Source organism: Acomys minous, assembly GCF_964271855.1.
Source record: "Acomys minous genome assembly, chromosome: 7".
Classification (NCBI taxonomy): Eukaryota; Metazoa; Chordata; class Mammalia; order Rodentia; family Muridae; genus Acomys; species Acomys minous.
Window position 1 is genome coordinate 5507703 of NC_140488.1, and position 14354 is coordinate 5522056.

General features: G+C 42.9%; 2 protein-coding genes across 2 annotated transcripts in view; one reads left to right on the forward strand and one right to left on the reverse strand.

Annotated features, from left to right (window-relative positions):
- Nucleotides 1-14354, forward strand: part of LOC311601296 (uncharacterized protein) — a 356408-nt gene that overhangs the window by 330213 nt on the left and 11841 nt on the right. The gene's annotated exons all lie outside the window — the stretch shown is intronic.
- Nucleotides 7761-8867, reverse strand: LOC311601315 (actin, cytoplasmic 2-like). Its single transcript, XM_084788717.1, is given in 2 exon segments — nt 7761-8435; nt 8438-8867. Coding segments are annotated over 2 exon segments (987 nt in total). The 5' UTR covers nt 8862-8867; the 3' UTR covers nt 7761-7872.

A 14354-nucleotide genomic window follows, 5' to 3' on the forward strand; every position in this document is an offset into this window, starting at 1 on the left:
AGCCAGGTAAAAACCTGCTGAGAAGAATACAGACTAGGGACAAAAGTTAAAGTTGTGTCTATAAGACATCTGGGGTAGGCTTATGCCTTTGAGACCCAGTAAAAGTGTGGACATTCTTTTCTCACTCAGAAGAATTGGTATACAGATTGGGCAGACTTGTTTCTAGCATGATGAGAGGCACCCTCAGGTCTATATTCAGTATACCACCAAAGGGAAATTAAAATCTTGTGCTTGGGAGTAATTAGTAAGTAGTCAGTGTTCCATCTTATCAGAACATTTATCCCTGATCTCTCCAAGGCCTTTATCATGAAGTGGTGTTGCATTTTGCCACATGATTTTTAGCATCTAATGAGGTGATCATGTTTCGTTTTTCCTTCCATGGTTTATATGACAGATTAGGTTGATGGGCTTTTATATGTTGAACCACTTCTGTATTCCTGGGATGGAAACTACTTGTTCGTGGCCAGTGATATCTTTGATGAGTTCTTGGATTCAGTTTGTGAGTATTTTTTTCATCAGTGTTCTTAAGGGAAATTGGCCTGAATTTTTTTTCTTTGATGGGTCTTTGTCTGTTTTAGGTACCAGAATGACTGTGGCCCCATAGAGTGAGTTTGGCAATGTTCCTTCTGTTTCTATTTTGTGCAATATTTTGAAGGGTATTGGTATTAGCTCTTCTTTGAAAGTCTGGTAGAAATCTGAGCTAAAATCATCTGGCCCTGAGGCTTCCCCCACCCCCCTGTTTGGGAGACATTCAATGACTGCTTCTTTTCCTTAGGGGTTATGGAGATGTTGTTCTGTTTGGTTTTTCCTTTTTGATTTTGTTGATTTGGATATTTTCTCTCTGCCTTTTAGTTAGTTTGGCTAAGCGTGTGTCTTTTGTCTATCTTGTTGACCTTCTGAAAGGACTGCCCCTTGATTCCCTTCATTCTTCCTCTTAAAGAACTGCTTCTTGTTTCTGTTCACTCTTAGTCTTGTTCTCCGTTTCTAGTTTGTGGACTTCAGCTTGAGTTTGATTATTTGCAGCCATCTATTCCTCTTGGGTGTGTCAGCCTCTTTTGTTGTGGAAGCTTCCAGAGGAGCTGTTAAGTGGCTAGTATGGAATCTCCCCAATTTCTGTATGAAGGCACTTAGTAGTATGAACTTTCCTCTTAGTACTGCTTTCATTGTGTCCCATAAGCTTGGGTATGTTGCGCCTTCATTTTCATTGAATTTTAGACAGTCTTTAATTTCTTTTTTTTTTATTTCTTCCCTGGCCCAGTTGTCACTGAGTAGGGAGTTGCTCATTTTTCATGATTGTGTAGGGGTTTTGTTATTTCTGTTGTTCAGATCCATCTTAATCCATGGTGATCTGGGAAAGCAGAATGAGTAATTTCAATTTTTTGTATACGGTTTGCTTTGTGAACGACTATATACTGCCAATTTTCAAGAAGGTTCCATGCGGTGCAAAGAAGAGAGAGTACTCTTTTGTGTTGGGTGAAAAGTTCTGTAGATAACCATTGGGTCCATTGGATTCATTGTTTCTCTATTATGTTTCTGCCTCAGTGATCTGTCCATTGGATAGAATGGGGCACTGAATTCTCCCACAATTGAGGTATCTGCATCGTTCTGTGCTTTTACCTTTAATAACAAGTTTGTTTTGGATTTTTTTTATATTTTTTAAAATAACTCTTGGTGCCCTTGGATATTGGTCAAAGATGTTCTGAATTGGAATGCCCTGTTGGTAGGCTTTTCCTTTGGTGAGAATGGCATATTCTTCCCCATCTCTTTTCATTAATTTTGGTGGAAATTCTATTGCTTCATGCTGTACTACTCTATTAAAGAGCTGGCTCTGGAGTTGGATTAGACACCCTGTCTCCCAACCCAAGCATGCTTATTTTAAATTTTTCTCCAACGTACCTGTCCTGGGTCAGGAGACCATCTGACACTAAGACAAAGATAGAAAGCAAAGTTAAACAGCCCAAGAAAAGACACTATGTGACCTCAAAGGGCTAAAATATAAGCTATACGTTAGGATCTTAAAAAATTATTTTAACACATATATATATATATATATATATATATATATATATATATATATGCAATAGATTATCTATAGCAAGAAGAACCATGACACAATCAGGAATTATATAAATGTTACATTCTTAGTGTTTTGGCTATTTGTGTTTGACAGCCTTGAAGAAGACATCTTTCCTATCTTGTTGCATCTACATTTCTGAATGTAAATCAGTCTCCATCACATACTGTCATTATCAACTTAGAACACCTATCTAGACCTAAATACATCTTAACCCCTAAACAACTAAGCTTTATTGTAAAACTAAGTGTGTGTCAGAGATATTGGGCCAGAAGGCCGAAGAAGATGCTCAACGTTATAGAGAGTTTTGGGAGACTATTCAGGTAGAAAACTGTCTCTGTTATATTTTCATTTGGAGAGTTACTAACCTGCACTCCTGGTATATTCAGATAATCAAGTTTATTTCTTCTCAAGTCTCTGAGGGAGTTGAAGACCAGGTAGCTTAGTATTACTTGAGGTCTTTTTTCTTAGCCATTCTGACTAATGTAAGACAGACTCTCAGAGTCGTTTTGATTTGTATATCCCTGATGACTAAGGACATTGAACATTTTAAAAAGTGTTTCTAGGCTACTTGAAATCTCTGTTGAGAATTCCCTGCTTAAGCAGCACCCCATTTTAAAAATTGGGTTATTTTGTTGATGTTTAATTTCTTGAGTTAGTTCTATAGTTTGGATATTAGCCCTTTATCTGATGTAGGATTCTTGAAGATCTTTTCCAAATCTTTGGACGGCTGTTTTGTTCTATTAACAGTGTCCTTTGCCTTACAGAAGCTTTTCAGTTTCAAGAGGTCTATTTTCAATTCCCATAAAACTACCAACAATTCTTTACAGACCATGAAAGTACAGTTCTCAACTTCAACTGGATAAACAAAAAGCTCAGAATAGCTAAAACAATCCTATACAATAAAAGAACTTCTGGTGGTATCTCCATGCCTGATCTAAAGCTGTACAATAGAGCAACAGTAATAAAAACAGCATGATACTGGCATAGAAACAGACTGGTTGATCCATGGAATCAAATCAAAGACCCAGAAGTAAACCCACACATCTATGCGCTTTTGATTTTGACAAAAAAGCCAAGGCCATACAATGGAAAAAAGAAAGCATCTTTGACAATTGATGCTGGTCTAACTGGAGGTCTATATATAGAAAAATGCAAATAGAACCACATTTATCGCTCTACAAAAAACTCACGTCAAAGTGGATCAAAGAACTCAACATAAAACCAGAAACACGAAATATATTAGAAGAGAAAGTGAGGAACAGCCTTGAGCTAATTGGCACAGGAGACAACTTCCTGAACAGAACACCAACAGCTCAGGCTCTAAGATCAACAATTAATAAAGGGGACCTTGTGAAATTGAAAAGCTCCTGTAATGCACAGGGCACTGTCAACAGAACAACCTGGCAGCCTATAGACTGGGAAAAGATCTTTGTCAATCCTACATGCAGCAAGGGGCTAATATTCAAAATATATAAAGAACTTAATAAATTAAATACCAACAAAACACATACCACAATTTTAAAAATGGGGTATAGAGCAAGACAGAATTCTCAACAAAGGTACATCGAATATCCAAGAAACACCTAGAGAAGTACTCAATGTCCTTAGTTATCAAAGAAACGCAAATCAAAATGACTCTGAGATTTCATCTTACACCTACCAGAATGTCTAACATCAAAATTTCAAGTGACCTCACATGCTGGTGAGGATGTGGAGAAAGGGGAACACTCCTCTATTTCTGGTGGGAACGCAAATTTGTACAACCACTTTGCAAATCAATATGGCACTTTCACAGAAAATTGGAAATATCTCTACCTCAAGACCCAGCTTTACCACTCCTGGGCATATACCCAAAACATATCCCACCATACAAAAAGACATTTGCTCAACTGTGTTCATAGCAGTTTTACTCATAATAGCCAGAATCTGGACACATTCTTCATGTCCCTCAACTGAAGAATGGATAAAGAATTTGTGGTTTATTTACACAGCGGGATATTACTAGGCAACTAAACACAAGGTGATTATGAAATTGTCAGATGGATGGAAGTAGAAAAGATCATCCTGCGTGAGGCAACCCAGACTCAGAAAGACACACATGGTATCACTTATAAGTGGATATTAGCCATATAGTAAAGGATAAACATACTACAATCTACAGACCCAAAGATGCTAAATTAGAAAGAGGGCCCAAAGGAGGATGGTTGAATCTCATTCAGAAGAGAAAGTAGAATGGAGAGCAGAAGGGGTTGAAGAGAGGGTACAGGATAGAAGAGAGGGTGCTGAGGGAAGCTAGGGCAGGAATGAGATGTGGGGAGAGCAGGGCCAGGAGGACATAGGGCTTTCAGAGAGAAAAGAAACTGTGGGCAGAGGCCATCTCTGAGATGAGCTGAAGAGTCACGACAGGGTAGGCTCCTGGGGGTGTATGAGGGTGACTCTAGCTGAGACTCCTGGCATCAGGGGACATCGAGACTGAAGAGGCCACCTCCTAGCCAGTCAGGGCTTCTGGTGGAGGGAAGGGGACACAAACCGACCCAGAAAACCTTTGACCCAAAATTTATTGTGCCTACAAGATGTGCAGGAATAAAAATGGAGCAGAGATTGAGGGAATGTCCAACCAATGACTGGTCCAATGTGAGATCCACCCCTGGGAGAGAAGCAGCCTCTGACACCATGAATGATTCTCTGCTATGCTTGCAGACAGGAGCCTAGCATAACTGTCCTCTGAGAAACTCCACCTAGCAGCGGACGGAAACAGATATTGAAACCCACAGGCATACATTAGGTGGAGCTCAGGGAGTCAGTAGAAGAGTAGAGGGATGGATAGCCGGACCTAGAGGAGACATGAACTTTGTAGGAAGACCAAGAGTGTCAACTAACCTAGGCCCATGGGGGTTTACAGAGACTGAATCACCAACCGAGAGCAGGCATGGGCTGGACCTAGGCTCTTGACTCATATGTAACTGATGGGCAGCTTGGTCTTCATGTGCGTCCCCTTGAATGCAGAGCAGGGGCTGTCTCTGACATGGACTTTGTTGCCTGCTTGTGGCTCACTTTCCACTAGCTGGCCTCAGTGGAAGGGGATGGGCTTCGTCCTGAAGCAACTTGATGTGCCAGGGTGGGTTGGTAGGAAGTGGGTGAGGAAAAGGGCAGCAGCAAAGGCAGAAGAGGGTAGGAGGGCAGGACCTAGAGGAGAGGAGGGAGGGGGCTGCGATCTGGATGTAAGGTAAAAAAAAATCAATTAAGAAAAAGAATAAAGCACTGCTTAGAATCGCTAGTAGAATGTTTCTATTCTCATGTGTATTTCTGTATTCCTGCTGTAACAACTAACCATAAACCTAGTGCCTTGAAACAGCACAAGTTAATTATATTGCAATTCTGCATAGTAGGTACCCAACATAGGTCTCTTTGGGATGTAACCATGGTGTCAGCAAGGTGGTTGTCCATTCCAAACTTTGCTTTTGAAACCTTCTGCATGTCTTGGTTTGTGATCTCCTTGATCCTTCCACCATCTTCAGATCTAGCAACGGGAGGTACAGACCTGTCACATGGCGTTTTCCTGGCTCATTTCTCTTTTTCTCATCCTTTTCCTTTGCAGTATGCTAAGGACCGTAGTGGACCAACCCAGAGAGCATATCATGTCCATATTTTATGATTTGATAATCATTGCCTGTAATTACATTTGCAGCTTTATTTTTCACTGGACTTGTAACATATTCATTGGTTATGGAGACAAGAAGGTGGATACTCTGGAGAGACTGTAACTGGGCTCTATCTATAGCATGTTCTTAAAAGGTTTCTCTCATGTATAAATGTGTTCATCCCATCTATAGCTCCCAAATATTTCATCCATTTATTATAGCAACATCTAAAAAGAATCACTATTATCTAAAATTTATCAGTTCCAAAATCTCAAATTTCATCATTTAAACTCAGCTATCAAAAACAAGGAATTCCAGAAATTTGTGGACAAATGGATGGAACTAGAAATGATCACAATGAGTGAGTTAACCCAAAAGCAGAAAGAGTCATGGGGCATGTCCCATGAAAGTCTTCACTTACCAGGAAAGTGGGAGAGAGGGGAGGACATCCTGTTGTGTCTCTAGGTGAGAGAAGCATGGGAGAATGTGGAAATAGAAGGATCCAAAGGGTCCTAGAAACCTACAAGAAAATCAATTGATTATGATGGGCGAATCTGGGCCCAGGAGTATTGCTCAAACTATGGCACCAGCCAAGGACAATACATGCAGTAAACTTGGAACCCCTACCCAGATCTAGCCAATGGACAGGACATTCTTCAAAGTTGAGTGGAGAGTGGGGTCTGACTTTCACATGAACTCTAGTGCCCCATATTTGACCACATCCCCTGGATAGGGAGGCCTGGTGGCACTCAGAGGAAGGATAGCAGGCTACCAAGAAGAGACTTGATACTCTGTGAGCATATACAGGGGAAGGAGGTCCCCCTCATTCACAGTCATAGGGGAGGGGAGTAAGGGAAAAATGGAAGGGAGGGAGGAATGGGAGGATACAAGGGATGGGATAACCATTGAGATGTAATATGAATAAATTAATAAAATATATTTTAAAAAATAAATTAAGTGTGGGTTCGGTTTTGGGTATAGTCCCTTTTAGGGTACGATGCCTTTCTAGCTAGCACAGCTCTGAAAGTCAAGAGATTTTCCGTGGCTCCCAAACTTTGAAGATGATCTGGAATACTGGTGATATGCACTCCTATTCACAAAGGGAGAGTACAATGAAATCAAGCCACTGTTTTTGCAAGCAAATTTTATTGCAAGGAAACCAAATCCTGTTCGTTTCCAAGACCTAGAAAGAACAAGGCTGGTTGCTTCACCCTTTCTGTTGACCAGCAGCAGCTACACACTCAGGGTCCACACTCCCACCCTAGTCACCCTTCTGTCACCCATATAAGGCATTGCATAGTTCCAGGATATTATTTCATCAGCCTTTGGATGCCTTCTGCATGTGGATGTTTGGTGCTCAGACAGCCTTTTTTCATATAATAATCTCTGTGCCCTATTTAGTCTGAAGCAGCAGTGTTTCTGCTCATTTAGAATTGTCAAGAACTGTGGGCCTCCCACTTTCCTCATGGATCTTTTTTTAAATTTTTTTTGGTAAGGTGTGCACTTTTATTAAATTGTCTCAAGTCAGTGTACAGGCAATGCCTGGCTACCTCAACACCTCAGCCCACCCCCAGGGAGATCAAAGCCTTCATACATCAAGTTGAGGGGACCAAAAACCAAAGGGGGAGCACGGATGGCTGGTTGACCATTCAAAAATTAAGAAACAAAAGTAAAGTAGTATTAAGGCAGAAGGTTTAAAAATTTTTTTGCAGTACATAATTTATACAGAAGCAATGCTGTCACCTTGCCAGTGTGAACTCAGGGAGTGGACTTGGCCATCCTTCTCTAGGGACTAAAGGTAGCTTTTGGGAGGGTGAGGGACTTCCTGTAGCCATATCTCATGGATACTTGGAATGACTAAAACGAAACAAAAAACAAAACAAAAAATGTACAATCAAGGTCCTCAGCCACATTGTAGAACTTTGGGGAAAGCTTGCTCCAGCAGACTGCTGTTGCCTTCACCATTCCAGTTTTTAAATCCTGAGTCAAAAGTGCAAAAATAAAAAAAAAAAAACTTTAGAAAAAATTAAAAATAAAACAAAAACAAAAAAAGCCATTCCAATGTTGTCTCACGGTTTTTTGTTTTTTCCTCCCTGGGCACGTTAGGTTTTGTCAAAAGAATGGGTGTTAAAACGCAGCTTAGTAACAGTCCATCTATAAGCATTTGTGGTGGACGATGGAGGACCTGGACTCATTGTACTCCTGCTTGCTGATCCACATCTGCTGGAAGGTGGACAGTGAGGCTAAGATGGAGCCACCGATCCATACTGAGTACTTGTGCTCATGAGGAGCAATGACCTTGATCTTCATGGTGCGAGGAGCCAGAGCAGTGATCTCCTTCTGCATCTGGTCAGCAATGCTTGGGTACATGGTGGTGCCACCCGACAGCACTGGGTTGGCACAGAGGTCTTTGCAGATATCAAGGTCACACTTCATGATGGAATTGGATGTAGTTTCATGGATACGACAGGATTCCATACTCAGAAAGAAAGGCTGGAAAAGAGCCTCAGGGCAGCGGAACTGCTCATTGCCAGTTGTGATGACCTGGCCATCAGGAAGCTCATAGCTCTTCTCCAGGGAGGAAGAGGATGCAGCAGTGGCCATCTCTTGTTCGAAGTCCAGGGCAACATACCACAGCTTCTCTTTGATGTCATGCACAATTTCCCTTTCAGCTCTCCTTGTGAAGCTGTAGCCACACTTGGTCAGGATCTTCACGAGGTCAGGTCCCGGCCAGCCAGGTCCAGATGCAGGATGGCATGAGGAAGAGTGTGGCCCTCATAGATGGGCACAGTGTGGGGGACCCAGTCTCCAGAGCCCATTACAATGCCAGTGGTACGACCAGATGCATACAGGGACAGCACAGCCTGGATGGCTGCGTACATGGCTGGGGTGTTAAAGGTCTCAAACATGATCTGAGTCATCTTTTCACGGTTAGCCTTGGGGTTCAGGGGGGCCTCAGAAAGTAGCATAGGGTGCTCATCGGGGGACACACACAGCTTGTTATAGAAGGTGTGGTGCCAGATTTTCTCCATATTGTCCTGGTTGGTGACGATGTCGTGTTCAGTGGGGTTCAGGGTCATGATGCCTCTCTTGCTCTGGGCCTCATCGCCCACGTAGAAGTCCTTCTGATCCAAACACACCATCACGCTCTGGTGTGGCAGGTATGGACCAGTGACAGAAGAGCTGCAAGATCACTCACTGGGGATGAGGACTCTACCCATCATGGATCTTTTAATGCAAGACTCTCCTTCAAAGATCTTTCTGAAGTGATACTTTATTTTTTTTAAAGCTGCCATGATAGTTGACTTTCCATACAGGCCCAAGATCAGCACACTCCAAGCTATCAGTAGTTTGTGTTGCAAACAATGGTATGATGGAAACACATTAACTAAATGTTCTCTCCTCCCCTTTCCCCAACACCCTAAAGGTCACACATTCATCCCTGCCACCTTGGAATTACAGACAACCTGATCATAGTGTGTAGCATGGACTGCTCATCAATTGCCCGGCATGGGGCTACTTCCCTTCCTCTGAAATGTATAAAATGTATAAAAAGGGACTCCAAATCCACAGAGGGGCTTGAGCACCCTCATCCTTGCTGTCTCTCCAGAGTGTTACTAACTCTTCTAATACATGTTTTACTCCAAAGACATCCAGTTCGATACCCTGTCTTGAGCTTCTATCCAGTAGCTGTGATATTTGCAGAAGGAGCCACGTGGATCTTAGCAACAGCGAAGAACCTTCCCTGTGTCCAAATACACTTTTCTCCCCTTACTCTTGGGGCCTAACACTCAATGTCCCCAGTGGATGCCAGAAGCAGTGGAGAATGCCAAACAGTCTACTTTCTTTCATATGCCTGAGGCAAGAAGAGATACAGATTTTGGTGTTTGGAATATTTACATGTATATAATCAAATGTCATAGGAATGAGACTGTAGTCCAAACATAGACTCAATTTTGTTTGTTTTTATTTTTTATTTTTTAAAATATTTTATTACTTTATTCGTATTACATCTAAATTGGTAGCCCATCTCTTGTATCCTCCCATTCCTCCCTCCCTTCTGCTTCCCCCCTACTCCCCTCCTCTATGTCTGTGACTGAGGGGGACCTCCTCCCCCTGTATATGCTCATAGGGTATCAAGTCTCTTCTTGGTAGCCTTCTATCCTTCCTCTGAGTGCCACCAGGCCTCCCCATGCAGGGGATGTGGTCAAAACTGGGGCACCAGAGTTTGTTTGAAAGTCAGACCTCCCTCTCCACTCAACAGTGGAGAATGTCCTGTCCATTGGCTAGGTCTGGGTAGGGTTGGAAGTTTACTGCATGTATTGTCCTTGGCTGGTGCTATAGTTTGAACAGGACCCCAGGATCCAGATCTGCCTGTCATAATGTTCTTCTTGTAGGTTTCTAGGACCCTCTGGATCCTTCTATTTCCCCTTTCTCCCATGCTTCTCTCACCTAAAGTCCCTATAGGATGTCCTTTCCTCTTACCCACTTTCCTGGTAAGTAAAGTGTTTCATGGAACTAGCCACAGGAGACAACTTCCTGAACAGATCACCAACAGCCCAGGCCTTAAGGTCAACAATTAATAAATGGGACCTCATGAGGCTGAGAAGCTTCTGTAAGGCAGGAGACACTGTCAGTAGAACAAAACGACAGCTTACAAACTGGGAAAAGATCTTCACCAATCCTTCATCTGACAAAGGTAATATCCAAAATATATAAAGAACTCAAGAAATTAAACACCACCAAACCAAATAAACCAATTGAGAAATGAGGTTCAGAACTAAACAGAGAATTCTCAACAGAGGAATGTCAAATGGCTGAGAAACACTTAAAGAAATGCTCAGCCTCGTTAGTCATCAGAGAAATGCAAATCAATTTTGTTTAAAATAAACCTTATCACATAGCCGGAAATAACTTGTGTATCTGGAACAAAGTTTTCAAGGGTGGACTTTTTCACTCAACTGTGTTGGTTTTCCAATGGTTTTTGATTGTGTAGTATTTGGTATTTTTAGTTACCAAATGAGGGCTAAGCAACCTGGACCTTTTAACCCCTTCTATGTAGGCACCCCTCTCAGAAAGTTCAACTTATAAATCAAGTGGAGTACAGGAGTGCTGCGATTTATTTATTTATTTTAAAAAGGAGAAAAGGCTCAAGGACATGGGTGAGGAAGGGATGAGAAGTGCAGCTGAGGGAGGAGCTCAGTGTTGGGGTGATGGACAGGGCAAGGGAGCCTAAGGGAGCAGTGAGGCTGTGGCATAAGGGGACAGTCATGGGTGAGGCATCTCTCAGCTTCGCAGTGAATCCAAGGCATGGGATGTACACATTCTTGGTGATTTTGTGTTGACACATGCTTTGTGGTCCTACTTGGCAGCATACTTCTCTCCTCACTACCACAGCTGCTTTCTTCTCTGTTCTTCCTATTTTGCATTCAGCTCCCCAACAGCCAGGTACAGATTCTGGGTCTGGTTCACCAAATCCTGGCTCTTACCAAATTATGGCTTGGTCCTTCCTTCCTTCCTTCCTTCCTTCCTTCCTTCCTTCCTTCCTTCTTTCCTTCCTTCCTTCTCTCCTTCCTTCCCTCCTTCCTTCCTTCCCTCCTTCCTTCCTTCTAGCCTTCCTTGTGCAGCCAGAAGTTGACAATTAGTTCTGTGAATATTTTCCTTGAATCCACATACTTTTTTTTGACAGTCCTGTGTCATTTCCTTGTATTCATCTGGAAACACCACAACTCTGAGCCTGCACCAGTGCAATTGAATGTGGCTGCAGAAACCCACACAGACACCCTGAGTAAATACTGTCTTATTAAAGTAAGGGCCATTAATCCTCAGATGGGTTCTTGATGCAGCCCTGCAATCACGCCAAAGTTCCAGAGAGCATCCACCCTTCTGTCTCCCAGGAGACTACTACAAGTTTTCTCCCCTCATATCACTAGACTATACTCATCCCTGCTGAATATCTGCCTGGGTTGGCACTCCTACCAAGCCCAGGGTATTCTTAAACTCAACCACCTGTATAAATCTCTCAAGGGAGGGATTGGGATTATAGTTGCCCCCCCCTTCCCCAATCTTCATGCTGCCATTTGTTGGTTTCCCCCATAGCCTGGTGGTTTCACTTCTTGCCAGCCCATCCTCCTTTTTCACCTTTTGCATTTCCTCCTTGTCCTCTATTCTGCCTTAAAATGTAGGATTGTTCAGGGCCTAGTTCTGAAGGTGCTTCTCTTGTACCATATACAGAATCTTACCAAGAGCCTGTCCTGTGGCTTAATAGTAATTAAATGATAATTGCCCATTCCCATTTCCAGCCTTGATATTGACTCAGGACTCTAGACCTTTCTATGTAACCAGCTCTACCCTGTCTTCTTCATCTCAGTTAAACCACCTCCATCATTCATGTTTCTTTGACTAATACTCTGAGCACCCTCCTTGACTCCAGTTTGTAAGTATTCATTAAATTTCATGCTGTCATCTAATATTCACATTTCTTCCATCAAACACCATCTAGAATTTTATTTCCTTCCCACTGTTTGATACAAGTCAGTGTCACGCTTCTCCTGGATTGTTCCAGCAGCCTCCCAAAAGTGCCCTAACTTCTACGTGTGACATCTCATTTTCATTAGGAAATAAGTCTGACGGGTTACTTGAAGATAGAAAAGATTATGGTGCTCCCTGATTCATAGCCTTCAGTTTCTTTCCATGCCATTTAAACTGATGGTCAAAGTCTCCTGTGATGGCCTGGGAGGCCTTGCATGATTCCCACCCCTACCTTAAAACACACTAGAGGAAGCTGCGCTTTGGTGGTGCTTACTTCTGTAAGTCTGTGTATCCAGAACAAGATAGTTCATGTCCTTCAGGTTTCAGCAAAAAGCGCATCCTCTCAGTAGAGCCTCAATGGCTACCTTAATCTGCTCCACTTTTCTCCATACAGCCAGTCTTCATTCACTCTCCTGCATATTTGACTTCCTGGAGAGAGGCTGGCCTAATGTCCATGAGGTAGTGGCTCATGCTTGGCTCATTGTCATCTCTATTTGTAGGTCCTAGAAGTGTACCTGACATATGACATCACTGAACAATACAGGATATGTGACTTTGGGATATCAGAGGAAAGCCTTGAAGTACAGTGATTTGAACAGAAAAATATATTGCTTTTTCAGTTTTTAAAGATGGAAGTTGAAGGTCCAGATGTTGCCAGGGTTGGTTCTTTCTTGAGATCTTTCTCCCTGGCTTGTAGATGGCGGTCTACAGTGAGTGCACTCACAGGATCACACTCTGTATATGACTGTGTCTTATCTGCCCCCTGTAATAGGGACCGCAGTTACACTGCACCAGTGCCCACCCATTCTACCTCAGTTCCCTCATTAAAGACCTTGTCTCCAAATGCAGTCACAGTCTGGAGCAGTGAGGTGAGGGCCACCATGGAAAGGACTGAAGGAGCACAACTGAGACTACAATCTAATCAGTGACTAGTGTGTAGAGGGTGAAGAATTTGCAGAGAAAACACGAGTCTTTTGTAGAGTAAAGGTCAGGACTTGAAGGTGAAGTGAGGCTGGGAAAGGAAGACTCACAGAGAGGTTCGATTTTGATGAACGCATGTCAGGAAAATAATTAATGTGGCTGCAAATAGGTATAGGCAGAAATGCAAGAAGGCATAAGGGAGAGAAAAAACAGGAAGAGGAGGAGATAGGGCTGGTGAAGTTGAGGGACAAGGGAGGACAGGGTGGTCAAGGTTTGCTGAGGGAGGAAGCAGATCCAACTTTTGATCTAAAAAGATTTAGCAAACACCTGTTGTGGATAAGACAGTGGCTCTGTCCAGATGCCTCTTGCTCCTGAATGAAAAGGAATGGACCTTGAGGTCAAAGGTCCTGGTTTTCTCAGGACATGCTAAAGTGCTTTAGGGTGAGGCCAATGTCCTACGTGACTTTCCTGGTCTTACCAGGGGAGGAGGAAATTGAGTTTTCCATGGAGTGTTACAGTTTAGCTCTGGTGTCAGAAGGCAGTGGAGACTTTGGAGTTCTACATGGCCTTGATGATACCAAACATGTTATAGCCCTTTGTCTAGCTGCTGTGCCAAGCAAGGCAGAAGAAGCAGGTAGATGTTTGAAACTGGCTGGCAGACAGGTCAGGTGAGACACAGGCTGGTGGTGCTTCGGCAGTGGTCAGTCAGCACCTAGCTATCAGCAATGTAGCAGCTCTGCCATCACTGTGCCTGCCTTGATCAACAGTCAAGCCCCAGGCATTCAACGGTGATTCTTCCCCAGAATAAATGGAGTCTCAGAAGGTCATGGTAGAAGGATGGCGTGAGCACAAGAGAGCCAGCCAGCCAGCCAGTCAGCCAGCTGACTTTTATTTGTAAACCTTGGGCAGTGGGGAGAGGTTTGAGGGTGTCTGATACACTATGTGCCAGGACACTTGATTTACATGCAGGGATACAGTATCTCATTAACATGCAGTAGCATGAGGTCCTTTCACAAGAAGGAAAACACAGTACAAAATTATCCTATGGATGGAGGAAGAACTTCCAGGTAATAATAAAGGTCATTTGCTGGAGGCTGGAGGTGCTTGCTGAACAGTTTCTTATCAGGAAACGGTTGGGGTTGTAATCTCCCTGAGAGCTCATGATACTCCTTAGAGGATCTGTG